Source organism: Chionomys nivalis, chromosome 8, assembly GCF_950005125.1.
Source record: "Chionomys nivalis chromosome 8, mChiNiv1.1, whole genome shotgun sequence".
NCBI lineage: Eukaryota > Metazoa > Chordata > Mammalia > Rodentia > Cricetidae > Chionomys > Chionomys nivalis.
This window is the reverse complement of record NC_080093.1, coordinates 62,662,691-62,688,228: the sequence shown is the minus strand read 5'-3', so window position 1 is coordinate 62,688,228 and position 25,538 is coordinate 62,662,691. Positions and strand designations below refer to the sequence as shown.

The following is a 25,538-nucleotide window of genomic DNA, read 5'->3' as shown; positions in this document are numbered from 1 at the left end:
AGACCTTCACGGCTGCCCTTGTCACCGGGGCAGTCATCCCAAGTCCACGACTAGCAAGTTAGGCCAGGGAGGTGTTTCTTAGGTTGCAGTGTTCAGAATGCCTTTGCTTGGGATGAGAGGAGACTATTTTAGTCTGGATTTCATGTTAAGCGTGTAATTATTACAGTTCACTTGTTTCAAGACAGCATATTAATCTGTCTCGTGTTTGCCACACTAATGATATAATGACCAGGGATGCTGTTCAATTACGCAGCCCTCCCCTTAATTTTCTAGAGTCGACCACTGGCTTCACAAAAGTAATCAGCGGTTTCTCTCTCGAAGCTGGTGGGGCCCCTTTCCTGGGGCCCTTTTAGTTTCCTCTTGTGGAAAGAGTCGGAATATGAGTTGGCCCCTTAGTGGCCCAGATGAGGCCATTTCTGGGGTGAGTAGAACGGAATGAATAGCTGTCCCAGGTTACTTCCTGATTAAGCCTTGACGGCAAATGCAAGGATAGGTCCCTTCTATCACCATAGCCCTCCCTATCTGAACTCCTGAACTCTCTACCACAACTTCTCAGCCCCAGCCTCACCTAACTCCTTCTTTGTCCTAACCCAGCACCTTCTTGCCCCAAATGACCTCTGACCTCTACTAAGTGCCTTTGGTTCTGCTGCCTCACAAATCCTCATCTCCAGGCTGAGTCCTGACTGTCAGGGCCCCTCCTTCCCTTCTTAAGACAGGATGCATTCCTGCTGCCTACATTCTGCAGCCTAATCATAAGGTGGGTTTAGGATCATGCCTTAACCACACTGTACCATCTACTACTTAATTTACATGTATTCACAGCACCAGGGATAGGGCCTGGAAAGGGGTGGTTCTTCTGGGAGAGGCAAGACGGTTAGGAGGAGGCTTTCCTGGACACCAGAGACATTTCATCCATGCCTCTCCTATCACTGCTTATAGCTGTATTCTCTCTGGCTGGATCCTTCTCTACTCAGCTTCTCTACCCCCTTCTGCCCCCCAGATGACCCAGGCTCCCTTGGCTGGTACCACCCATGTCACGTGACTCTCTGCCAATATCACACTTAGTTTAGACCGTCCTCCCAGCCTTCAAGCACTTTCTCTTTGTTGTAATAGGAGCAGCCACTCTGTTGTAAGGAAGCGTCGGGCTGCGTTCCCAGCGCCCAACCGCCTGCATGGTTAGCTTTACCTGAAATAATTACACGGAAACTGTATTCTTTTAAACACTGCTTGGCCCATTAGTTTTAACCTCTTATTGGCTAGCTCTTACATATTGATCTAACCCATTTCTAATATTCTGTGTAGCACCACGAGCTGGCTTACCAGGAAAGATCTTAACCTGCTTCTGTCTGGAGTGGGAGAATCATGGCGACTGCCTGACTCGGCTTCTTTCTCCCAGCATTCTGTTCTGTCTACTCCGCCTACCTAATTTTCTGTCCTATCAGGGCCAAGGCAGTTTCTTTATTAATTAACCAATGAAAGCAACAGATAGATATAAGACCCACCTCCATCATCTCTTGTTCCTTCTAGAGGATTCCCTCACCGCGTCACTTTCTCCTTAGGCCTAATCAGTAGCCCAGATGACCTCAAGTCTAGTGACTAGCCAGCACCCTCTCTTCCAAAATGAGACCTTTTCTCTAGTGCACGGTTCTTGTGTCTCCCTGTGAACACCTCTTCCCCAGCTCACAGAGAAACCAGGGTCTTTGCATCTTTTTCCTCCTTCATCCTCATGTGAAAAATGGTAACTCTGGGGCTGGTCCGGGCATGCTGTCTCCTCAAAGCTCATGGCATCTGTTCCCAAATCCAGAATGTCTTCACTCCTGTGCCTTCTCCCACCTTAGAAAACTCCTTTCTCTTTCCTGCTTGGTTCTCATTCCCAGCCTGGCCCCTCTCTTATCTGTCCACATACAGCTCATGGGACAGTCACCTGAAATATAAATCCCACTGAGATTCTTCTCTTTCAAAGTCTTGGCCTTGCCCGCAGTCCAGAATCTTGCAGTGGTGTAGAGGCTGCCTCTTCCAACTTAAACCACAGGGTCCTTGAAGAATCAAAAGCCCCTGGTTCTGGTGTTGGTCTCCTGGGCCCATTATAATTCTCCAAAGCAGCTCAGGGCTCCCTGGAGCTCTGGCTATTTGCACTCTTCCCTCTACCCCTCTGTGTGTCTTTTCCCGCAGTCTCATCTTAATACTCTAATGACATTGACATCTTAAGTTCCGGCTTAGAATCATCCTGGACAGAGACACCTATGCCCTGACCATCTCTGAGTGTGGGCGTTCTCAGATTCCACAGTATTCAACATACACTGTGCCTTCTCCACTGCGGAGAGTATTGACCTCAGCACCCAGCTCACGACAGGTGTTTAATAATTGCTTCTGCAACCAATTGATGGTTCAAAACATAAGAATCAACTCCCAGTAACATTACTTTGACCAATAACCATAATCACTTTAACTTTTATCACCCCAAACCATATGATATCATATGTGTCTTTTTGTCTTGTTCCAAGTTCTTTAAGAAAAAAATCTTCAGAACAATCAGAAGTCCAGATTCTCTCTGATGGTACTAGGGACCAGAGTCCATTCTCTGTCACGTCCGTCTGTCTTTTCACACAGAACTGTTTACTACAGCACCTAGGAGTGGTCAGTAGCTTGACCTACAGGGACAGGATTCCTGGGTTTCAGTTGGTTATTTCTTCTGTGGGAAATGGAGATGGGCTGCTTGCCTGTGGACACTGTGGGGCCCAAGGAGGTCATGTAAAGTGGTAGTTATGTGTCAGGGACTGTACCCCTTAGTTATTATCCATGTCAGACAGTTACTGGGGCCCTGGGTAGCCGGGGGGGGCATGCTACATTCAGGGCAGCTGCCCCAGCTCCCAGACCTTCCAAAGCTCAGTCACAGAGTCTGCTGTGTTCCTGGCAGTCTTCTGAGCCTAAGCTGGCACTGAGTCTTACACACTATGTCTACTTGGTAGTCCTGCTCCTTCTCCCTGTGCCCCCAACACTACTATAATGCCAGTCGTGTGAACTATCCCAGAAAGGCACTGAGATTTTTTTCTTTATGTGCATCAAGGGACAGCCACCCTCACTCCTTACCTTTGGGGAACTCTTTCTCTATCTGAGCAGTATCATCTTCCTGCGGAGAGGTACATGTGACTTGTGTAGGGCAAAGAAACACAGACAAAGGGACTCTGGGTGTCAGGAAGTACGGGTGCTGTCTCTCTTGGGACTCAGAAAAGACGCTAGACTGCCCATCATTGCTTGGTGAACTGTCTCCATCAGGAGGGAGGTGTTTAATGGGCTTCTGTACCACTGGGGAAGGAGGAAGAGTTCCTTGTGCTTCTTCTTGTTGCTCCTTGCTGTTTCCAGAAAATACTTTTGTTTCTATTCAAAATAAAATGAGAGTTGACCCAAAACATCTGATGCTGCTGCCTCTCAGATGCCTAATGGTTACCTCATTGCCCTTCTGGCTAGTGGGCTACAGCAGGGCTTCAGGGAACAGTGGATAGTTGGTATAGCTACGCGTTAGCAAACAGTCAGCATCCTTAACTCTGAACTGTAGTTTAGGAGCTCTGTTTGTATACAGTGTTACCATGAATTTGACTTCATTTGCATACACTGTTACTATGTATTAGTGACAAAGGGACTGTGCCTAGTGCTGCCCTTGGGAAGTCCTATTATCTTCCCTATCATTCTCAGCAGAGCAAGGGATGGAACATCTTAAATTTGGGCTTGACCCATGGTACCTGAGTTCAAATCCCAGTTCTACCACTTAAGCTCACAGCCTCTTCTATAAAATTTAGGTGAGATGATAATAGAATGAGTGAATACTAGATACTATACATAGATACTCTATCATTGGGTCTTACATAGCAAATATAGAACTAGAATATATACTATAGAATGCATGTATTTAATTATATCTACTATATACAATAACAATATTTATGTAAATATCAAATATTAAAACAGGTAACAAGAAAATAGTCATGCATAGAGCACCTGATACACACTAGGCATTGCTTTATTCCTGTTAGTACAGATACTGATGTCAATCTATGTGTTATGGGGAGTGTAGATGCGGCAGGCAGAGCATCACACCTTTGTCAAGCTCTGAGGAAGAGATGGATCTATAGATGTGTTGCAATGCTGTTCCTACAGTGTGACATCCAATTCCCCAGACACCTTTGTCCACCAACCAGGGACCAGGGAAAGAAGTTTTATGCATCTGTGATTTGCAGCAGCTTAAAGAGACAGGTGTTGCTGAGTAAATGTACACTCGCCTTGCAACTATATTGTTAAGACGATAAAGCAAAATGAGGCTTCCTCATAGCAAACGCTTCTTTGCATAGGATACTTCTGGAGAGACACGATAACCAGGGAAAGCACAATGAAGGCCAGGAGTGGGAAGGGAGAAAACACTTTCTCTCTGATGTCTATTTAATAGGCTTAGATATAAAATCTAAACTTTCTTTCTCAATATTCTGTAAGTTTTAAAAAAAGATGCTTGCTATAAAAAGAACCGTGACTCTTCTTGAGTTACCATCACCCCACACTGATGTGCCTAAAGGGAACAGCTACACTGGAGGTGGGAGCAACCACAGTAAATGAAACAGGTCCTTAAATGATTATGTGGTAGGGCAGAGGACAGTAGTGGCTGTCCCCTGAGTCATGAAAGTTAGGAGAGCCACAACTCTGCTTCCTCAAGTGTGTCTTATGTAAGAAAGAATGGATCCATGGCGGTGCTCTGAGGATGTCACTGGTGACCTGCCAACAACATCCCGGTTTCTACGACATGCTTTCTCCCGTGTATCTGAGAACAGCCCATAGTAGGCAAAGCTGGGTCATAGAGCTCACTGTGAAAAGCAGCAACATTAGGGCATAGGGTCCCTCAAAATCACCTTTAAGAATTTGGGGTCCAGCCCAGAGGAGTCAATTTGGCTGCTTTCGATTCCTGTTCACTATAGGTGAACCTGTGTTCTGTGCAAAACACGGAAAACATTCCTCCTGGTCTCAGGCCCAAGTGTTGAATGTGTGGCAGCTGCTAGGCCTTGTTTCTGGAGTGCAGACATCCCCGCATACAATAAAGCTGCATTTCGCGAAACTGTATGGAAACATGTTTATAAACCTTTCCTCCAAAAATCACCAATTATGTTTAATTATAAAATACCGTAGGCAGAAAATAGCCTATAACAGTCAGCCTTCCTACAGGGCTTCCTTTCATTAGAGACTCTCAGAAAAATATACAAAAACCAACTAATTATCAGGGATACAGTCTCTGCCTGCTTGCTGACAAAGATCATCCACATCTGGATCAATGCATTTACTTACAGACTTATGGAGTGTAATGGGTCAATATCCCCATCCATCGAGTATCTGCCTTTCCCAGTCCCTCTCTTTTCCTTTTTGTCTGTCTGTCTGTCTGACTAGATGTTCTAATGTAATCAGTGTGATTTAAATGTTTCATTTGTGACTTGAAAGGGCTAAAACAATTCCAGAGAGCAGAATACAACTTGTATTTTGGGTAACTTCTTAACCATGTATCTTTTGTGACTTCTGTGGGTACCCCGCTGATAGTGTCTCTTTTGTAAATTCTGAAACATGGCCTTGAAAGCCACCATGCTAGGGAGAAGGGCCCCAAAATATTTATGTGTTGGGGTAGGGGAAAAAAAGAATGGGTATCACTGGAGCAATGAAAGTTAGGCGATTCACATTCTGTTTCCTCAAATGTCTCCTGTGCAAGAAAGACTGAAGTCGCAGGGCGGTGGTGGTGCACGCCTTTAATCCCAGCACTTGGGAGGCAGAGGCAGCCGGATCTCTGTGAGTTCGAGACCAGCCTGGTCTATAAGAGCTAGTTCCAGGACAGGCTCCAAAACTACAGAGAAACCCTGTCTCGAAAAACCAAAAAAAAAAAAAAAAAAAAAAAAAAAAAAAAAGAAAGAAAGACTGAAGTCACGGCCCAGACCTGCACAGGCAGGCAGTATGCATGGTCTTTTTGTCCCATACACTGGGGAGGTTGGATTTCAGGTTCTTCAATCACACTGTATATTCATTTTCTTGTAGTTTTGACTAAATACCTATGGAAACAAGGGTTTATTCTGTTTGTTTTATGGTTTGAGGGGCATTACAGTGGGGAAGCATCATGCTGGGGCTCAGTTGGTGTTAGACCATAGGAGCTTGGGAAGCAACTTTCTCATACTTTCCCTGACTAGGAATAGTGAGAACTTCAGCCCAAAACCAAGCAATATTTAGTTTTTTTTTTTTTTTTTTTTTTGATTTTCGAGACAGGGTTTCTCCGTAGTTTTTGGTTCCTGTCCTGGAACTAGCTCTTCTAGACCAGGCTGGCCTCAAACTCATAGAGATCCGCCCGCCTCTGCCTCCCGAGTGCTGGGATTAAAGGCGTGCACCACCAACGCCTGACTCAACATTTAGATCTTATGCCCAACCTCTATGACCCTGTATATGTCAGCGAATCCTTATGTCCTAAAGCTTTTGCAATCTCCCCCAATAGCGCCCCCACCTGGGGACCAGTTGTTCTAACCAAGGAGCCTGTTGGGGACATTTTGGCCACACCATGATTCTCTCGAGTTGGTACCTCACTACTGCAAGCTCTACTGTCATACAGGAAACGGGAAAAAGCAGCATCTATGCCAGGTCTTGTGATTTTTCTGAGACTGTATATGGAGAGGCTTTGGCAGTACACACTTCCTTCAAACAGAGCACCACCAGAATCCTTTCACAGTCTTGCTTGGTACGCTGGGGCTCTATCTCTAGGCAACCTGCCTGCCCTCAATTCTAGTGAGCTGGGTACTGGAAAGCAAGCAGACACCAACAGAAGATTTTGCCCAGCAGTAACAAATCTGTTTCTATTGATATTATATCCTTGTCTGGGAAGGATATTGGACCGTCATTTGGGATCCACTTATACCTTTATCAATCTCACTGTACCAAAATTCTGCACACCATACACAAAGCCACTGTCATCTCACTGTGTCTATTATGCAAAAGCTTCCAAGAGACAGTTCAGCGAAGTGGCATGGCCAGAAGATCTAGGCAAGTTAGCAGCAACTCATGTCCTAAGCACATAGGGCTAACCCCAATGAGATCAGGCAGGGTTGCTGTGTGGCTGGCTAGGCCTGCCAGCTAGCGGCTGTGGGGTTGGCAATGTATGCTGTTCCATCATTCTGGCTCCTGACCTACCCATGCTTAGCAGCAGACCTTAAGACAGAACAGGGAACCCTGAAGCAAACCAGGGCCCCCAATAGGAGAAGCCTAATGGAAATAGGATAGGAAGGGCCTCAGCAATATAGCATTCAGATCCAGTAGAGAAAGGATATATGTGGCCAGGCTAGGGCACTACCGACTTACACAGGTTCTCAGTACAGCAGGAGAACAGGGTGGGCATTTCTCTGGATATTTTACCTCCAGGGGCCATAATATACCACCATGCACACTGAATCAATAGAGAAAGCCACTCTTATATGCTTTCGTATTCAGTGTTCAGGAGATACACAGATCTTGGAGCTGTAATGACTGAGGTGCCCAGGATCACAGCATTACAGCAACAAAGTGCCTAACACCATCCACTTACAAAGACCCACACAACACCAGGTCTCTGCCAGCCAGATGTCCAAGGCAGAAAATGATATCCAGGAAAAGTAGACTCAAGAGCCCACAGGAACAGCTGCAGGAATAGCCCCAGTGCAGGTCAGGTCTCACGTGCAGAACTCATGTTTTGGTCATTGATACATGCACTAGATTAAATCTTGTTAGGAGGTTGCGAGACTGGAGAAGAACTTTCGGCTCTCTAGAACACTCATTCCGGTAGATATCATATTTGGGAGTCAGAGCACAGCTTCCCACCTCCTTAAAACAGACTATATAGGTTCTTAATCCTATATAAGACTCCAGGGAGTGCGGGCTCGTTTAAGTCTAACTCAGGAGTTTTCTCCATATTTGCATCCAGTGGTCATGAACTCCCTCAAAAGCCAGGCCACTGTTCAACTGTCTCCATTTTAGACATACAGCAGCTGAAGCTTGTGATGATGTCTCTGGACCATTAGCAGAAACATCAGTTTCTAAATTCAGTTGCAGGGATGTGCCATCTCAGGACATCCTGAAGGTCCTAACACTCTCTGCTGTTACTCTAAGTGGTCCCAGACTACCCTTGACCTCCTATTCCCTATTGCCATTATACCTCTATGTGTGCATTAGCTGGAGTGGTCTGGATCAGTGAACCCCATAACCACAGCATCTAACTGGGAACCAGGTAAGCGAACCTGGTAAGAGTGGGCGCTCAGCTGGATAGATAGCCACTAGAAATGCAGATGCAGGTCCTGCAGGGAGGACTCAAGCTTGCTCATAGGACTTTGCAGTCTCCTCTCTTGGCACTGGGATATGAGAGGAGGCTGATGCAGAGTAGCAGGAGGGGCAGACTTTTGCTCAAGGCATGCTAAAGCCTCCAAGGAGGAAGGAGGATGGATGGTGGTTTACTAAGTGTCCAACTTCCCCAGCAGGTAGGTTTGCTTTATTCTTTCCCTTTATGCCTTCAATTACAATGCAAGGAGGTTGAAGCAAAAGAAAGTAGAGCTAGTCTGTGGCTGCCAAGAAACAAGGGTGAAATAAAACGTAGAATGAGCTCTTTCCATAAGGATGGCTGGTGGGGATTCCCTCTCCTTTCTTCTGCCCCAGGCTCCAGCCTTTAGCTGCAGGTTGAAGGGTCTCCCTGTGGCAGTGTTGCAGGCTTCTGTTTCCAATCAGACAATAATCGCTTCCACATATTTCTGCTCAGTCTCTACAAAACTTGTACAGCATCCCAGTGAAGAGGGAGAGAAGGAGAAGGGCAAGGAGGCAGAGAGGAAGTGGAATAAACAGCTTCCTCCTGCCTGAGAGGTAGGAGAGTGTGTTAAGCGGCATTACCTACAAGACCCTCAAGACAATCCCTGCGGTAGAAGCAGAGTTGCTACCACTGGGGAGGGAATCAACAAACAAGAAATGGGAGGAGAAGCTGGTGTGGCTTGGTGGATAAAGGGCTTGCCATGCAAGCGTGAAGACAAGAGTGAGGTTCTCCAGAACCCACGTAAATGCTGGTGGGGTGCTGCAGCCAGCCTGAGATTCTAACATTTGGGAGGTAAAGATGGGGGAATCCCTGAAGCAAGCTAGATAGGTAGGTGGACTGAATTGTGAAGGTCTGGGTTTCGTGAGAGACCTCCCCACCAGTAAGCAAAGTGGGGAGCAGCTGATAAAGGCACCCTCATCAACTACTAGCTGCTACACACATACATACAAGTGCACTACATATATAAACATGCATACACATGTGTATACACACACCACACACATGAGAAAGAAGGGGTGCTGGGATTGGGGGGGCATGCAGAGGTGAGGCTTTTAAAGAGTCCTTCCCCTGCAGGAACTAGGCTTTATGGAGATGCCAGCTCTGCCCTAGACACAAAACGGCTTTCTTCTAGCCATGCAGATATCTGCAACTTCTCTTTCTGAAGGACTAGGTGAAGGGAGGAGGGACCAATGACCAGAAAAGGCAGGCAAAGGATTTGTGTTCACTGGTGATTGAAGAAAGAGCCTGCTCCCTGTGGAAATCAGGGTGAGTGGCAGGGCAGGGAGAGATGCTGCGGAGACTTCACTGTGGTGTTTGGACACAAACATGAAAGTCCAGGAATAAAAAGTCCTCTGCATTGAAAGAAAGAGGGAGAAAAAAAACCTGATGTGTTCACTGGTACTATTCGAAGGTAAAGTTTTGCACTATGTGGAGAACTGTGTACGCAATTCTCACTTACTATAAGACACCTACACTTAGTAATTGCTGCAAAACAATAATGCATATTTCCCCCAGAGAGTGACCAAAAAGGGTGCTGCGTCTCCCAGCATATCACAATCCTAGAGATTTGTGAGATTAATGATAAAAAGTCTAAGCAAAATGTATACAGGAGGCAGAAGCTGTAATTCAGACTCATGCCTGTGTGTGCACACCCTCTCGACAACAGAAACATCTTACTGTATTGCAAACACCATCAAGGAACAGAGGTTCATCAGAGCAGGCTCTGTGATCCCCTCAGCTGCTATCTCCAGAGCATCTGTCTTTCCGCAGGCCTCATCCCAAAGCACAGCTCCTCCGAAACAGAAGTGTGTAGAACAAACATTTTCAGCTTCTCCCAGAACTTGGTCACATCTGAAGAGGTATCTTTATGTCTCACTAAAATCTCTTCCCATTAAACTAGCTTTTCCTCAGCTAAAAAATGCCTCAAAGGCTGACTGCCAAGATCTGAAATTTAGAAAAGTATTTAAAATTAAAATACTGGGCCATGGGTGTGGCTCAGAAGTAGAGTTCTTGCCTAGCATACCCTAAGCCCTGGATTCTACCTCTAGAACTATCTTTCCAAAGCTGTAAAACCTGACTTTCAGAGCCTCTCTGATGGAATGCCTACAGTGGCTGTGTAGGGCAGGGAGGGCCTTTCTCCTGGGTATTGGATGTGACCCTGTCCTTCATTTCTTTCCCTGTCAGGCTAGATGTTTCCCTGTCGAGCTAGATATCGAGTTACAGTCATGCTTAGGGTTATGGTCTGGATGTTACTACTGTCAATCTCCTTGTGTCTAGAACAACATTACGGCAATTTCTGCGTGTTACTCCTCAACGTCCACATGTCACTGATGAATACAAGCCCCTGTCACACCATGATGTCTCCTGCATTAGCAAAACCAAGGCTCTGGTCTGGAAGTTGTTTTCTGGCAAGAATTTGAACACTTCCTCCATTTCCAACTTTTACGGAAGTAAGAAGCCAATGGACATGGCCGGGACTTAACAATAGTGCAGAGGGAAAGAGAATGTGGCTCTTGAGGAGCTAGAGGAAGAGAACCTTCAGTTGTACCTCAAGATCGTCGGGATTAGTCAGAAGCTGCCCAGTTTTGTGCTGAGTGATGAGGAGAATAGAAAGGGCTACAAGCAGGATGAGAAACACTAAATATACATGGCCAAGATGGGGCCTAAACCTGTGACATAGAAAACAAAGGCAACAAACATCATGCTTTGATGGCTCTGATGACAGACCCCACCATCTAGGACAGTTCTCCACTAAAATCTTATTACTTGTGACAGTCTGGAGAGCTGGGACTGGGAAAGAAACAAGAAGGAGAACCTTGCATGTCATGCTAACCCTCTATTCCCCTCCCACTCCTTCCCCAATTCTTCCTTCGAACCAGCCAGACCCATCTCCCCTATTTAGAGTAGAAATACTTCAGAGGACCCCATGCCAGAAGAAGAAGCAGATTCCAGGGTTAGAGGATTCCCATGGAAAAGGCTGTGGGCTTCTTGGTTCTGCTTGGGGCAAATAGAATTGCTTCTGGAGCAGTCAGAGACTTCCCCCAGGGTCCCTGCAGCTTTCTAGTTCTATCACGTGGTTCATGTGCCTCAATCATGTCAACCCAACCCAACTGGAAGCACGTTCTCCACATGCAGCCTCTCCAAAGAATACCCTGCCATTTGAAGGCTATTTTTGACAGTTGGAATTGGAGAAGATCCCAAGAGCCTCCACGGAGAAGCACACAGCATGTGGAAATAGAAACCAGGAAAAGTCAAGCCCCAGAAGGAAGCTGAATCAGCAAGGCTGGCTGGATCCCTCTGCCTTCCACTCCTGAGACTTTCAGACTTGGACACTTAACAACCTGACGTTTCCTTCTCTTCCCCAAAGGAGCATCATGTCCAATGACATGAACAGGTGGCGTCTCACCAAAGCTCTGCTTTCTGATCCCTTTCATATTGTGGAGAATTCCTGGGTTATTATTTATTTCTCTCCACGAGGAAGGTTCTGCAGGAAGCGGAATAGTCTATGACTTCACTCAGGAGACCACTTAGGCGGGGAAAACTAGAAATGTCTTTAACTGGTTTCTAAAAGCCACTGCCTTGTGAAAGTATTTCCCATATACCTTAGAGAGGGAGAAATTTCTTTGTGAAAATTGTGTGTGTGTGTGTGTGTGTGTGTGTGTGTGTAAAATCATGAGGAAAATCACCCAAAAGTGCCCTCCCCCAGCCAATGCTTAATATACAAGCCTGAAGAAGGGCAAAATTGACCAAACCTTTCCTCCTTGATGCTGACTAATGATGGTTAAAAAGTGAGTTTTTAAGTAGTAGGCCCTCAGGGAATACTGGTACTCACTGATTTATGAAAAACATGCTGAACTGGTCATTATTAATATACATCTTATTATATGGAAAACAACTGAGACACAAGGGATGTCTTTGGACTTTTTATCTCATTTCTTCTGGTTAAAATTTAGTGTTTTTTTTGTTTTTTTGTTTTGCAGTATTTTTTAATGCTCATTGGTGAAAGATTCAGAAAAGTCCTGAACGGAGCAGTTTTTCACAAAAAGTCACTTCCCAGAAACTGCAAAATGACTATCTCTGTACTTTGTGAGATACCAGATATGGCATAGGCACACAGGTAAAGTAGCAGTTCCTAGAACACCCAGGATGCCCCATGGAGCTTAGTATTTCAGTCAATATGCTGGTGAACAGAGAGAAGCCACCAGCTACCCAGGACCCAACCACTTCTGCCTGCTCACACACCTCAAATACTGTGACCCAAAATCTCTGAGAATAGATGAGTTTGTAACATATAGAAACATGGGTAGTGAAGGACTTAGAATATAGCACCAGAGAGCTACTAGCCACTCCCATCCTGGTTCTGCTGCCCATCAACTATGTGTCTATGAACAAACCATCTGCCCATCCAATTTCAAGTTCTTCAATCATTTTTCAATAATTCTATAACCTATGATCACACACACACACATATAAACACACACCTTACTGTGTGAAATGTGATTTGTAACCTGAGAGATACTATTAGTTAAGATTAATATTCATAATTAGGACTGGAATAGAAGAATCTTTATTGTCAATGGCCATCTACCAAAGGAAATCCTTAATTAACACCGGTTTCACTGTTCAATGAATTCTGACATTGCTCAAGGACACAAGTATGTCTGTCTTTGTTTCTAAAATCGGGCCTGCATGGCAGCAGGGCAAACCCAACCATCTTCCAGAGCCTGCAGGCAGCCCAGTGGGAGGGGCCCAGCTGGACAGCCCCCTGGCTTCAGTCTTGTCCTCTGGACACGACGGCTACACCACAGCATCTAGATCACCAGAAACAGGTGAGGGAGGGGTGGAGCTCCCTACAGGAGCTAAACGAGACCTGAGACCTTTAAGTGTACTTGAAATGCAAAATCGGATATACAGAGAAGACAACAAGAGCCTCTGGCTCTTCCCTTTCATGGAGATGGTCTCCTTTCCCATGAACACACTTTAATCACCCTCACCTCTAAGATGTCCTGAACACTTTAGTCAGATAGTTGCACTAGGCTGGAAAAAGGGGTCACAGGGTGTATAGTAAGATTGGGGCCCAACTTCCTTCTATACCCTGCCAGGAGTGATAGAGAAGTTTAGCAATTCAAAGTCTGGTTGCAGAAGACATTTGGACCTTTGGATCATAGGCTTGTAAATCCTGGGGGAAGTGTCACCCCCATGCCTGTGAATGGCCCTCCAGATGTGGCACCTGCAGAGCTGGGGCCCAGACACACGCTGTCAGGATTGAATACAAATTGCACTAATTTCTCAGCAAAGTTCAGACACTAGAGTAAGTGTAGTCTAGAATTGGGGGGAGAACATACAAAGAGAGAGGTAAAGTTCAATCAAAAGGCACAAGATTCCTAACAGGCATGGTTGGGTCTTCCTGTCCAGATGTGGGGGCTGAAAGCTGTGCCAGCCAGAGAAAAAACCTCTGAATTGCCAAGCTGTGGTCCAACCCTCCTCACATGGAAGGTTGACTTGAACAGGGCCACCCCCTCAAGAACACAGCATGTGATGGTCACCATGTCAAGGCTGCCCTCTGGCCACAGCCTGCTACTATTTATACACTTGGGGATTAGCCTTTTTGCCCATGAGGATGCCTTTCTCCCATTAGTCCTAATGGCAGTCATATGGCTGAACTAAAGACACTTCATCTCCAAGATAGTCTAAAAATACACTGCAGAGAAGGAAAACATATGTACTGTTTTTATTTGGGATTGTAAAATCACAAACAGAAAGGAACTCGGGAGATGTAGTCCCTTCTTGTTAGTGACACCAGCGTGGTTACAGGTCTGTGCAGGTTTATAGGTAGGACAATGGGTATGGTGTACCCAATGTGTACGGTGTGCTCAGGTGCCAGTATATTGCAAGTTGCTTTTCTCATTGTTGTGTCTGAATTTCTGCTCAGATGCAGCCTAAAGGAAGAAGGACTTGGCTCACGGTTTGAGGGTAGAGACCATCAGAGTTGGAAGACATAGCAGTGGGTGTGGCTGCTTGTTCATTTTGAGCACATCAGAAAGCAGGGACTGAGTAGGGAAGCTGGGGTATGAGACTCAAGGCCCATCCCCAATCCTCCAGCTCATCCTCACCTTCTAACCATTACAGACTCTCCCCAAACAGTACCACCATCTGGGCACCAAGTGTTCTCACACACTCAAAAACCCCCTGACAAACACGCCCCATTTTTCTTGGATGACTAGGATACTGGTATGTTCTGCCGGGTATGTTGACAAGGAATGATTCCTGCATGTTGGCTCAGATGATGAGCTACATTCCAGAAAAGTATACTGCAGAGAAAATTTCTAAAATTGCGAATTGTATTTTCTCAATGACTCTGCTACTCACTTGCGACAGCAAGAATGAAAGGGAAATGTTAGTCAGATATGAGGAAAACACACTTGAAATACAGAGATGCTTCTCAAGACACACAGGTAAGGGAAAAGCTGTAACAAAATGCTAATCGAAAGCTAATTAAGAGCTGATCAAATACTAATGCCACCGTTCACCACACCCAATGTCACTGAAAAGCAAGGTTTAAAATGAGCCTTGGCACTCAGCCCTCCACCAAACCCCTCCCTTCAGAGCTCAGGTGGAAAGCGTGTAAGAACTGAAGAAGATGGAGAACACCAAGAAAACAAAACCCTCTAAACCAACCTGAACCAAGCTCATATGAACTCCCAGAGACAGAAGTAGCATGCACAGGCCCTGAATCGGTTTGCACCAGGTCCTCTACGCTTACGATATGGCTTCCACTTTAGTGTTTTTAGGGGATCCTCAGTGTTTGAACCACTGCATCTCTGATCCTTGTGCCTTTTCTTGGACTCTATTCCTTCTGTTGGTTTGTCCTGTCAAACTTTGATGTGATAGCTTTTGTTTATTTTATTTTGTTATATTTTTAAAAACGAATAAATGAATGAATGAATGAATGAATGAAAACCTAGCCACTAGGGCAAAGACTAACAGTGGAGCTGACAGTTATATGTCCTGCGAGAGGGACGTCAGCTTTCTCCAATGGACTGAATGACACTAGGACCACCAACTCCTTCGTGACAGATCTTATGTTCAGGAGTAGTTGACCAAAAAATATTATGTGTGCTTTTATTTGGTTACAGTTTACTTGTTTTGTTTGATTTTGTTTTTTTCTGTTTGGGTGTCTTATTTTGTTTCCTTGGTTTGGGGAGGTGTCGTATTGGATTTTAGTTGTTGTTTTTGAGAAAGAACTTAAAATTGGGTGGGTAGGGAGAGGGGAAGGATCTGGAAGGACTTGGGGAAGAGGAAAATATGATCAAAATATATTCAACTCAAAATTTTTAAGTAATAAAGATATAATAAGAAAAAATACATATTATGAGAGGGGCTAAAAACTATTATTTCAAGAATATTCATAGGAATTATAACATTTTCAAGTTTATGTGAAATTAATTTTTTCTAGACTCATTCCAAAATAACACTTTTGTTTTCTTGCTTAGAAATCAGAATGTTCTACGTAAATGAATATGTGAACTTGGTCTAATTCTGGATAACTCTTCACGAGATTTACTTTGTCATAACCTCTTGTTCTGAAATATAATTGCTTGTGTTGAAATATCTGACCCTAAAAATTACATTACCCCATAGTTTTTATGCCAACTAGTTAGACTAATCTTCCCAAATATTACTGGTTCAATAAAAATAATATGAAATGAAATAAAATAAACTTCTGGTCAACTCTGTTTCCTACAGTGATAGGCTTTGTATGTGGCAAGCTTGACTGTATTCTATCATTTCTGACTCTCTAACCTTCCCTGTCACTCTTTGGAGTCTTTTCCCTGTTGTCAGAATTTACAAGCAGTTTAAATTTCCCAAGCACAATTTGGGAAACCTCAGGCATGCCTTGCCTCTGCTTGCCTATAGACGTTGTTCCCAGGGACTAGGGAACACAGAGTTGTGTGTTCAGCATCTCATCAAAAAGATCATCCACCATGATCAAGTAGGATTCATCCCAGAGATGCATGGATGGTTCACTATCTGAAAATCCATAAATATAATCCACCATATAAATAAACTCAAAGACAGAAACTGCACGATCATCTCGTTAGCTATAGAAAAGCCCTTTGGTAAAATCCAATACCCTTTCATGATAAAAGTCCTGGAGAGATTAGGGATACAAGGGATACTTCTCAACATAATTAAGGAAGTTTACAGCAAGCCCATAGCCAACATCAACTTAAGTGGAGAGAAACTCAAAGCAATTCCATTAAAATAAGGAACATGGCAAGGTTTTCTGCTCTCTCCATACCTACGCAATATAGGACTTGAAGCTCTAGCTAGAGCATTAAGGCTACTGAAGGAGATCAAGAGGTTAACATTGGAAAGGAAGAAGTTAAACATCTATATTTCTTGATGATATAACAATATACATAATTGACACTAAAAATTCTACAAAATCAACTAGTCCTGCTATATACAAATGACAAACTGACTAATCAGAAGTCAGGGAAACAATACCTATTACAATAGATTCAAATATTATACCCATCCAAAATTCCAGCACAATTCTTCACAGATCTTAAAAGGACAATGTTCAGCTTCCTATGGAAACACAAAAACCTAGGATAGCTAAAGCCATCCTGAACAATCAAAGAACTGCTGAAGACCACCACCACTGATTTCAAGTTATTGTATAAAGCTACAGTAATTAAAACAACATGGGGTTGGAACAAAAACAGACATTTTGATCAGTAGAATTGAAGAGCTAGACATAAATCGACACACCTGTGAACATCCGACTTTTTATATGTAAAATAATTCAAAACACACACTGGAAAAAATGGTGCTGGTCAAACTGGACGTCTACATGTAGAAGAATCTAAATAGATCCATACTTATCATCCTGCACAAAACTCAAGTCTCAGCAAGTCAAAGACCTCAACACAAAACCAGATACATCGAACCTTATAGAAAAGGAAGTGGAGAATAAGCCTTTTACTCATTGGCACATGAAGCACTATTAATAAAAACTCAGAGAGAGAAATTGGGGTTCAACCTGAAGATCTGAAAAGCAAAACAGCCAGCCACTGGCTCTTACCCCGACCTCAGTCTGAAATGGCGATCCTGCCTCCAGGAATCTCAGAATGAGACTGTGTTTTGAGAGTTGTCTGCTCCTGTTTTAAATCCTCTCTAGGGCTGGGATTAAAGGCATGCACCACCATGATTAAAGGCATACACCACTTGATTTTTATCGCAACTGGTGTGGCTACTGGGATTAAAGGTGCATGTCACTGTGGTTACTGGGATTAAAGGTGTGTGTTACCGTCACCCGGTCTGTAAGGCTGACCAGTGGGACTGTTTTACTCTCAGTTCTTCAGGTAGTCTTTATTTATTAAAATATAATTGAGCCGGGCGGTGGTGGCGCACGCCTTTAATCCCAGCACTTGGGAGGCAGAGGCAGGTGGATCTCTGTGAGTTCGAGACCAGCCTGGTCTACAAGAGCTAGTTCCAGAATAGGCTCCAAAACCACAGAGAAACCCTGTCTCGAAAAACCAAAAAATAAAATAAAATAAAATAAAATAAAAAAATAAAATAAAATAAAATATAATTGAAATGCCACTGCTGGCACAGAAGAAGATTTTCTGAATAGAACTCCAAAAGCACAGGAACTAAGATCAACAATTAATATATGGGACCTATGAAACTGAAAAGCTTCTACATGACAAAGGACAACATTAATAGGACAGTGGCAGCCTACAGAATGGGAGATTATTTTTATCAACATCTGACAGAGGGCTAATATCAAAACATATAAAGAACTCAAAAAACTAATTATCAAGAAAGCAAATTCTGTACCCAATTTAAAAGTGGGGTACAGATTTAAACAGAGAATTCTCAAAGAAGAAACTCAAATGGCTGACAAACACTTAAAGAAATGTTCAATATATTTAATCACCTGGGAGATGCAAATCAAAACTACTTAGTGAGCAATTTTATCATGTACCCATCAGAATGGCTCAGATCAATAAAACAAATGACAACTCATGCTAGTTAGAATGTAGAGTAAAAGGAACACTCATTCATTTCTGGTAGGCGTGCAAACATGTACAACCACTATGGAAATCAGTGTGGAAGGTCCCCAGAAAGATGGGAATTGATTTACCTCAAGATCCAGCTCTACTACTCTTGGCTATATACCCAAATGAGGCTTCATCCTATCACAGAGACACTTGCTCAACTATGTTCCTTGCTGCTCTATCCATAGCAACCAGAAACTGGAAATAATCTAGATGTCCCTCAACAGATAATAGGATAAAGAAAATGTGGTACATTTACATAATAGGATATTATTCAGCCATATAAAAATGACATCACAAAATTTTCTAGTCAATGGATGAAACTAGAAAAAAATAATCCTGAGTGAGGTAACCATAACCCAGAAAGGCAAATATAGCATACATTCACTTATATGTAGATATTAGCTGTTAAGTCAATGATAAGCTACAGTCTGTAGAACCACAGAGGTTAGGTATGGAGGAAAGGACTGAGGGTACAGATAGATCTCATCAAGAAATGGAAGTAGAATCCATAGGGATGGATGAAAGGAGGGATAGAATGGAAGAGGAGAAGAGGATGAGAGGAAATATGGGGAGAGACAGCTAAAATGAAGGGCTATTTGAAGGGTAGTATAGAAACCTAAAACAGTAGAAGCTTCCTATAATATATACATACATTAGAGCAATCTAAATGAAATCACCAAACAATAGGAGAGAAAGAGCCCCAACTAGTAATCTCTTGTGACTAAATGAAGCTTCTAGTTCCAGGATTGGGTTATATCTGATTGAGTTGTTGGTCAAAGGGATCCAATGGAAATACCCAAACAACCCAGGCTGTTTCCAAGGCTGTAGGTTGCTCTCCACAATCTGACCATAGGCCCCATTGCTGAAGACAATACCTACAAAACTCATTGAACCTGGAGATGGCGAGAAAGGACCTACATAGAAACGTCAACCCCACCTTCTAGTGTCTTTGGTATAAGAAGGCACCCTACTAAAAGAGAAAGGTAAGGATCAAGTCAGCCACAAATGCTTTGATCTACAATGATGTCCTACTTGCAAGATACGCTAGGACAATAGTGGCAAAAACCTTGGAGTAACCAAGCAATATCTGATTTGACTTAAGTCCTACTGCACGAGATGAAACCCTTATCCAACACTGCTTGATGATCAAGAACCAGAGGCTAGATGGTCCAGGAACCTACAGTAAAACCAAATACTATGTTCTGAAAAGAAAAAGAAGAAAAAAAAAGAAAAAAAGACTTCTAATGACATTCTGCTTTACTCCTACATCAATGTCCTTCTCAGCCATCATCAGAGAAGCTTCCTGTAGCAGCAGATGGGAACACATACAGAGACCCACTCAGACATTATGTGGAGAGCAAGACATCTTGGAACTTTCAGTTCTAAATGGAATCTATCAAATCTATGCCCTAGGACTTCCAGAATCCCACAGATGAGGAAGCAGAAAGAGTTTAAGAGCCAAAGGGGATGGAGGACTCCAGGAGAACAAAGCCCTCTAAATCAACATAAGCAAAGCTCATATGAACTCATAGAGACTGAGGCAGCATGTACAAGGCCTGCGTGGGCCGGCAACAGGTCCTGTGTGTATATATTATAGCTTCCAGTACATGAGTGTGCAAACAGGTAGGTGTCTGACTCTCATGTCTTCTCTTGGGTTCTTTTCCTCCTGTGTGTCTCATCCAACTCTGGTGTGATTGTTTTTGTTTTATCATATTTTATATTGTTATACTTTTATTATTATCCCTTAGAAGTGTGTTTGTTTTCTAGTGAGTGTTGTGAGGAGCTGCGGGCTGTGTTCCTGCCGCCCCAGCTCCTGGTTGCCTAACTAGCTTATGCCCCAAAATAACAACACACAAACTGTATTCTTTTAAACACTGCTTGGCCCATTAGCTCTAGCCCTTACTGGCTAATTCTCATATCCCGATCAACCCATCTCTAATAATCTGTGCAGCACCAGTCTTACCAGGAAAGATTCAGCATGTCTGACCTGGCGGCTTGCTTCATGGCGTCTGGCTCTGAGAGGAGCTGCCCTGCATCTGAGCTCACTTCCTCTTCCTCCCAGCATTCTGTTTACTCTGCCTATCTAAATTTTGCCCTATCAGATGGGCCAAGGCAGTTCCTTTATTGACCAATGAAATCCCACATCAAGTGAGAGACAGGGAGTGGATCCAGATGGGAGGGGAGCAGGGAGGAATTGGGAATAGGGAGAGAGGGGAAACTGTTATCAGGATATAGTAAATGAGGGAAAATTCTATTTTCAATAAAAAGGGGGGAAAAGGGCCGGGAGCTTCAGCAAAGCCAAGTGTGTGCTTTGTAGAGCCTGCAATGCGACACACACTGCAAACGTCTAGTCCTGGTACCAAATCGAGGAAAGGAAGAGCACTTGGAGTTAACTAGTTTGTTCTTTGCAAGGGCATGTCATTGTGCTCAGAAGAGATGCTGGGTACTCTGCCACAGCAATGTCTCCAAGCTGCTGTTCCACACAGCAATGCTGTTTGACACAAGGATTCTGTGTGACACAAGGATGCTGTTTGACACAAGGATGCTAGTCTGGAAACTATATTTGTGAGTTATCACTCTGTGCTCCTCTGACTGTCACAGAGAAATTTTGTATTTTGGCTTCCAGTGTTGCACAGCGATCAGAAACCAACCTGATTTTTTTTTTTTTTTTACTTCTTTGCATGTGACCTAACTTTGTGTAAGACTTAACAATTTATTGTTGAAATTAAAGTATCTTTTTGTGCTGGGTGGTAGTGGTGCACAACTTTAATCCCAGTACTCTGGAGGCAGAGGCAGGTGGACCTCTGTGAGTTTGAGGCCAGCCTGGTCTTCAGAGTTCCAGGACAGGCTCCAAAGCTACAGAGAAACCCTGTCTCGAAACACATTATATGTATATGTATGTGTATATAAGCTTTTTTATACCCAGGCATAGACTTATTTTTATTGATTGATGATAGACTAATATGTGCTAATCCTTTCATCCTTCACTGTTGAGCTTTCTCTTTCTCCCAGAGAATGGATTATAAGTGTATCTCCTTATAAGATGGATTTTGTGTTCACATCTGCAATCCCAACACTCAGGAGACCAAGAGGAAGAGTGCAGGCTACAGGGTGAGACTGTCTAAAACATTCTGTCCTTGGTATAAGGTTGCTGGGATCTCTTTTTCCTCTATAACACCTAGAGTATTGATGATCTGCTTTCCATTCTCCACATTTCTCCCATTAGATAAAAGTTCTTTGTAGCCTGTTGTTTTGTCTTGTTGACCGTGTCCTTTGCCTTACAGAAGCCTCTCAGTTTCAGGAGGTCCCATTTATTGATTGTTGTTCTCAGTGTCTGTGCTACTGGTGTTCTATTTAGGAAGCAGTCTCCTGTGACAATGCATTCAAGGCTACTTCCCACTTTCTTTTCTATCAGGTTCAATGTAACTGGCTTTATGTTGAGGTCCTTGATCCACATGGACTTGAGTTTTGTGCAAGGCAATAGATATGGGTCTATTTGCAATCTTCTACATGTTGACATCCAGTTATGCCACCTTTTTGTTATGTACTTTTTGGTTTGTTAAAAGTCATGTGTTTATATGTGCATGGATTAATGTCAGGGTCTTCAATTCAATCCCACTGATCCACGTGTCTGTTTTTATGCCAATATCAAGCTGTTTTTATTATTATAGCTCTATAGTAGAGCTTGAAGTCAGGGATGGTGATGCCTCCAAAGTTCCTTTATTGTACAGGATTGTTTTAGCTATTCTGGGCTTTTTGTTTTTCTACATGAAGTTGAGTAATGTTTTTTCAAAGTCTGTGAAGAATTGTGTTGGGATTTTGATAGGGATTGCTTTAGGTAAGATTGTCATTTTTATTATGTTGATTCTACCTATCCAAGAACATGGGAGATCTTTCCATTTTCTGATGTCTTCTTTAATATTTCTCTTCAGAGTCTTAAAGTTCTTGTCACACAAATTTTTCACTTGTTTAGTTAGAGTTACCCCAAGATAGTTTATATTTGAGGCTATGGTAAAGGGCAATGTTTCTCTGATTTCTTTCTTAGCCCATTTATCATTTGTGTACTGATGTTTTTGAGTTGATCTTGTATCCCGCTACATTACTGAAAGTGTTTATCAGTTGCAGGAGTTCCCAGGTAGAGTTTTTGGGGTCACTTATGTATACTATCATATCATCTGCAAAAAGTGATAGTTTGCCTACAGAATAGGAGATCTTCACCTACTTCACATCTGACAGAGGGCTGATCTCCAAGTATATAAAGAACTCAAGAAACTAGATAACAAAATACCAAATAATCCAATTAAAAAATGAGGTGGAGAGCTAAACAGAATTCTCAACATAAGAAACTCAAATGGCCAAAAGGCATTTAAGGAATTGTTCAACATCCTTAATCATCAGGGAGATGCAAATCAAAATGAATCTGAGATATCATCGTACACCTATCAGAATGGCTAAAATAAAATATACTTAGGACTGCTTATGCTGGATAAGGTGTGGAGTCAGGGAACACTCCTCCATGCTGGTGAGAGTGCAATCTCATACAGTCATTCTGGAAATCAGTATGGTGGTTTCTCAGAAAATTGAGAGTCAATCTACCTCAAGACCCAGTAATACCACTCTTCAGCATATACCCAAAGGATGCTCAATCATACCACAAGGACACTTGCTCAGCTATGCTCATAGCAGCATTGTTCATAATAGCTAGAACCCAGAAAAAACCTAGACGCCCCTCAACTGAAGAATGGATAAAGAAACTGTGGTACATTTACACAATGGAGTACTACTCAGCGGTAAAACGCAATGACATCATAAAATTTGCAGGCAAATGAATGGAACTACAAAAAAACATCCTGAGTGAGGTAACCCAGACAAGCATATGCACTTATTCATAAGCGGATAGAAGATAAAAAACAAAGCAAAGGATAACCAGACTACAATCCACAGCTCCCCAGAATTGGCAGCAGGGACAGTAGGTAGGAGGGTGAAAGGGGAGAAGGGAGGAAGGAAGAGGAATGGTAAAAACATACAGCTCAATAAAACAATAAAAATTATAAATTATAGAAAAAAGGAAAAAAAGAAAAATGTTTTTCTAGATTTAACTCTGTCACGGAGTTTTGTTTGTGGTAATAAATAAGAGTGGACAATTAAATTAGATAGCGAAAGTGCAAAATCTAGCCTGTGAGGCCCCACAGCTTCTGTGTCAATGGTTTCTCCAAACCATATAGACATTTGTTGAGTTCTATAGCGCCACCACCGCCTGGCTGAAAGTCACACATTTCTAAAGGAAGACTTTCTAAAAAACATTGCTGGCAGAAGTCATGCAGCTCAAGAGAGCAACTTGATCAGAATGTGAATAATATCTGAATGAATCTAGGATAACTATAAATAAATGCTTCATTCATAGCTGGGTAATGGTGGTGCTTGTCTTTAATTCCAGCACTCAGGAGGCAGAGATAGGTGGATCTCTGTGAGTTCGAGGCCAACCTGGTCTACAAGAGCTAGTTCCAGGGCAGCCAGGGCTGTTACACAGTAAAACCCCATCTCAAAAAACAAAAACAACAAAAAAACTTCATTCATTCTTCTTGTCGTGTGCATGTACACATGTGTGAATGTGTGTAGAGGCCAGAGGTCAACCAGAGATCATCTTATTTTTTAAATGTGCACAAGTGTGTTCAGGTTCTTTTGTAGACCCAAAGAGGGTATCGAGTTCCTAGAGAGCTGGAGTTCCAGGGAGTTTTGAACTATCCAACGTGGGTGCTGGGAACTGAACTCTAGCCTTCGGCAAGAGCAGCAAGTATTTCTAACTTCTGAGTCATCTCTCCGGTCCCCGCTTTGGTTTCTTGTTTGTGTTTGGATTTTGGTGTTTTTTTTTGTTGTTGTTGTTGTTCGTTTTGTTTTTGTTTTTGACTTTGTCCCTTACTGGGACCAGGAACTGGTGCTTGCAGATACAGCCAGGCTGGCTAACAGGCAAACTGGAAAATCTGCCTGGCTCCACCTCCCTGCGCTTGGGATGACAAACACATACCGCCATGCTTGATTTATTTTTCATGTGGGCACTAGAGATCAAATGTGGTCTCTCCTGACTGTGAGGCAAGCACGTGACTGGCTGACCTCTCTCCCAAAGCTAAATAAACCTTTTAAAAAGCCACACAGATGGGCGCATGTTTAGCAGGTGCTGAACAGGGCACACAACTGGGACCCATGCAGCTACAAACCAAAGGCATTTCCTGCTGGGCAGGTGGGGCTAGGAGCTACAGGCTGCTGGGCACTTGTCATTCCAGTCCCTGCGAGTTTTCTCTCATGTGCCCTCATTGCTTTGGTGGAAGGACCGATTCAAGTCAGCTGCAGAGACTCCAGGTTGTTAGCTTTGCCATTTCATAATGTAATTAACGATTCACATTCAATTACATGATGTTAAAAAAAATCCTTTCTCAATCCTTTCTCTGCTAATCCAGGACCCGCCTCCTGTGCGGGCATGGGATCCATGCTCAGGAGGGAAACAGAAAGCTCACTGGCCAGCATCAGTTGGAAAATGCATGCATGAGTTGGGTTTGTGAATTGACATCAGGGGATGTGTTTCGGTACGGGAAGATTGAAAATGGAGGCATATAAGGGGATCAGACATTAACATTCACCCTGTAAAACACAGGCTTCATGCCAAGTGGATGCAGGTACCTTAACCTCTCCTCTGCCCTGCAGGAGCCTCAGAGTGAGACCTGAAGGCATCACTTGGGAGAATACATCCCCAACCACCCCCATGTCCTGGCTCCATCCTAAACTATTTTCTCCTGTTTTAAAGTCATCAAGCCCCACAGGACCTAAGGACTTGTTCTGTTTGCTACGTTTTCCTCAACTGTGTGTGGAGCTTCTACCCCCTGAGGTGTCTGTGACTCCTGTTGCTGGTAGTTGGTGATGTTTTCCTCTCTCTGTGCACAGGGTGGGAATGGAGAAAGACACCTCATTTTCAACAGCATCGCCGAGTATGGTAGCTCATTTGTAGTTTATGTTTGAGAGAACTGTAAAATGTGTTATTTTTGTGTCCCAGGTTCCCTCATGCTTGGATCAGTTTCCTCTGAAAACATTGTTATTTTGAAAGATCAAAACCACCCTGACTCTTAAAGTCAAAGGAACTA

At 43.4% G+C, this 25,538-nt stretch overlaps 1 protein-coding gene across 3 annotated transcripts in view; it reads right to left on the bottom strand.

Annotated features, from left to right (window-relative positions):
* C8H10orf90 (chromosome 8 C10orf90 homolog) overlaps nt 1–25,538 on the bottom strand; it is a 229,363-nt gene that overhangs the window by 28,999 nt on the left and 174,826 nt on the right. The window contains exons 3-4 of one of the 3 annotated variants that reach the window (XM_057778858.1): nt 3,091–3,378; nt 1,166–1,168 (exon numbers count right to left, since the gene is read on the bottom strand). The exons of the other annotated variants lie outside the window; for them this stretch is intronic. Of the exons in view, the coding sequence (XP_057634841.1) occupies nt 1,166–1,168; nt 3,091–3,378 (291 nt within the window). The remainder of the gene's footprint in view (nt 1–1,165; nt 1,169–3,090; nt 3,379–25,538) is intronic. 3 annotated transcript variants of the gene reach the window in all.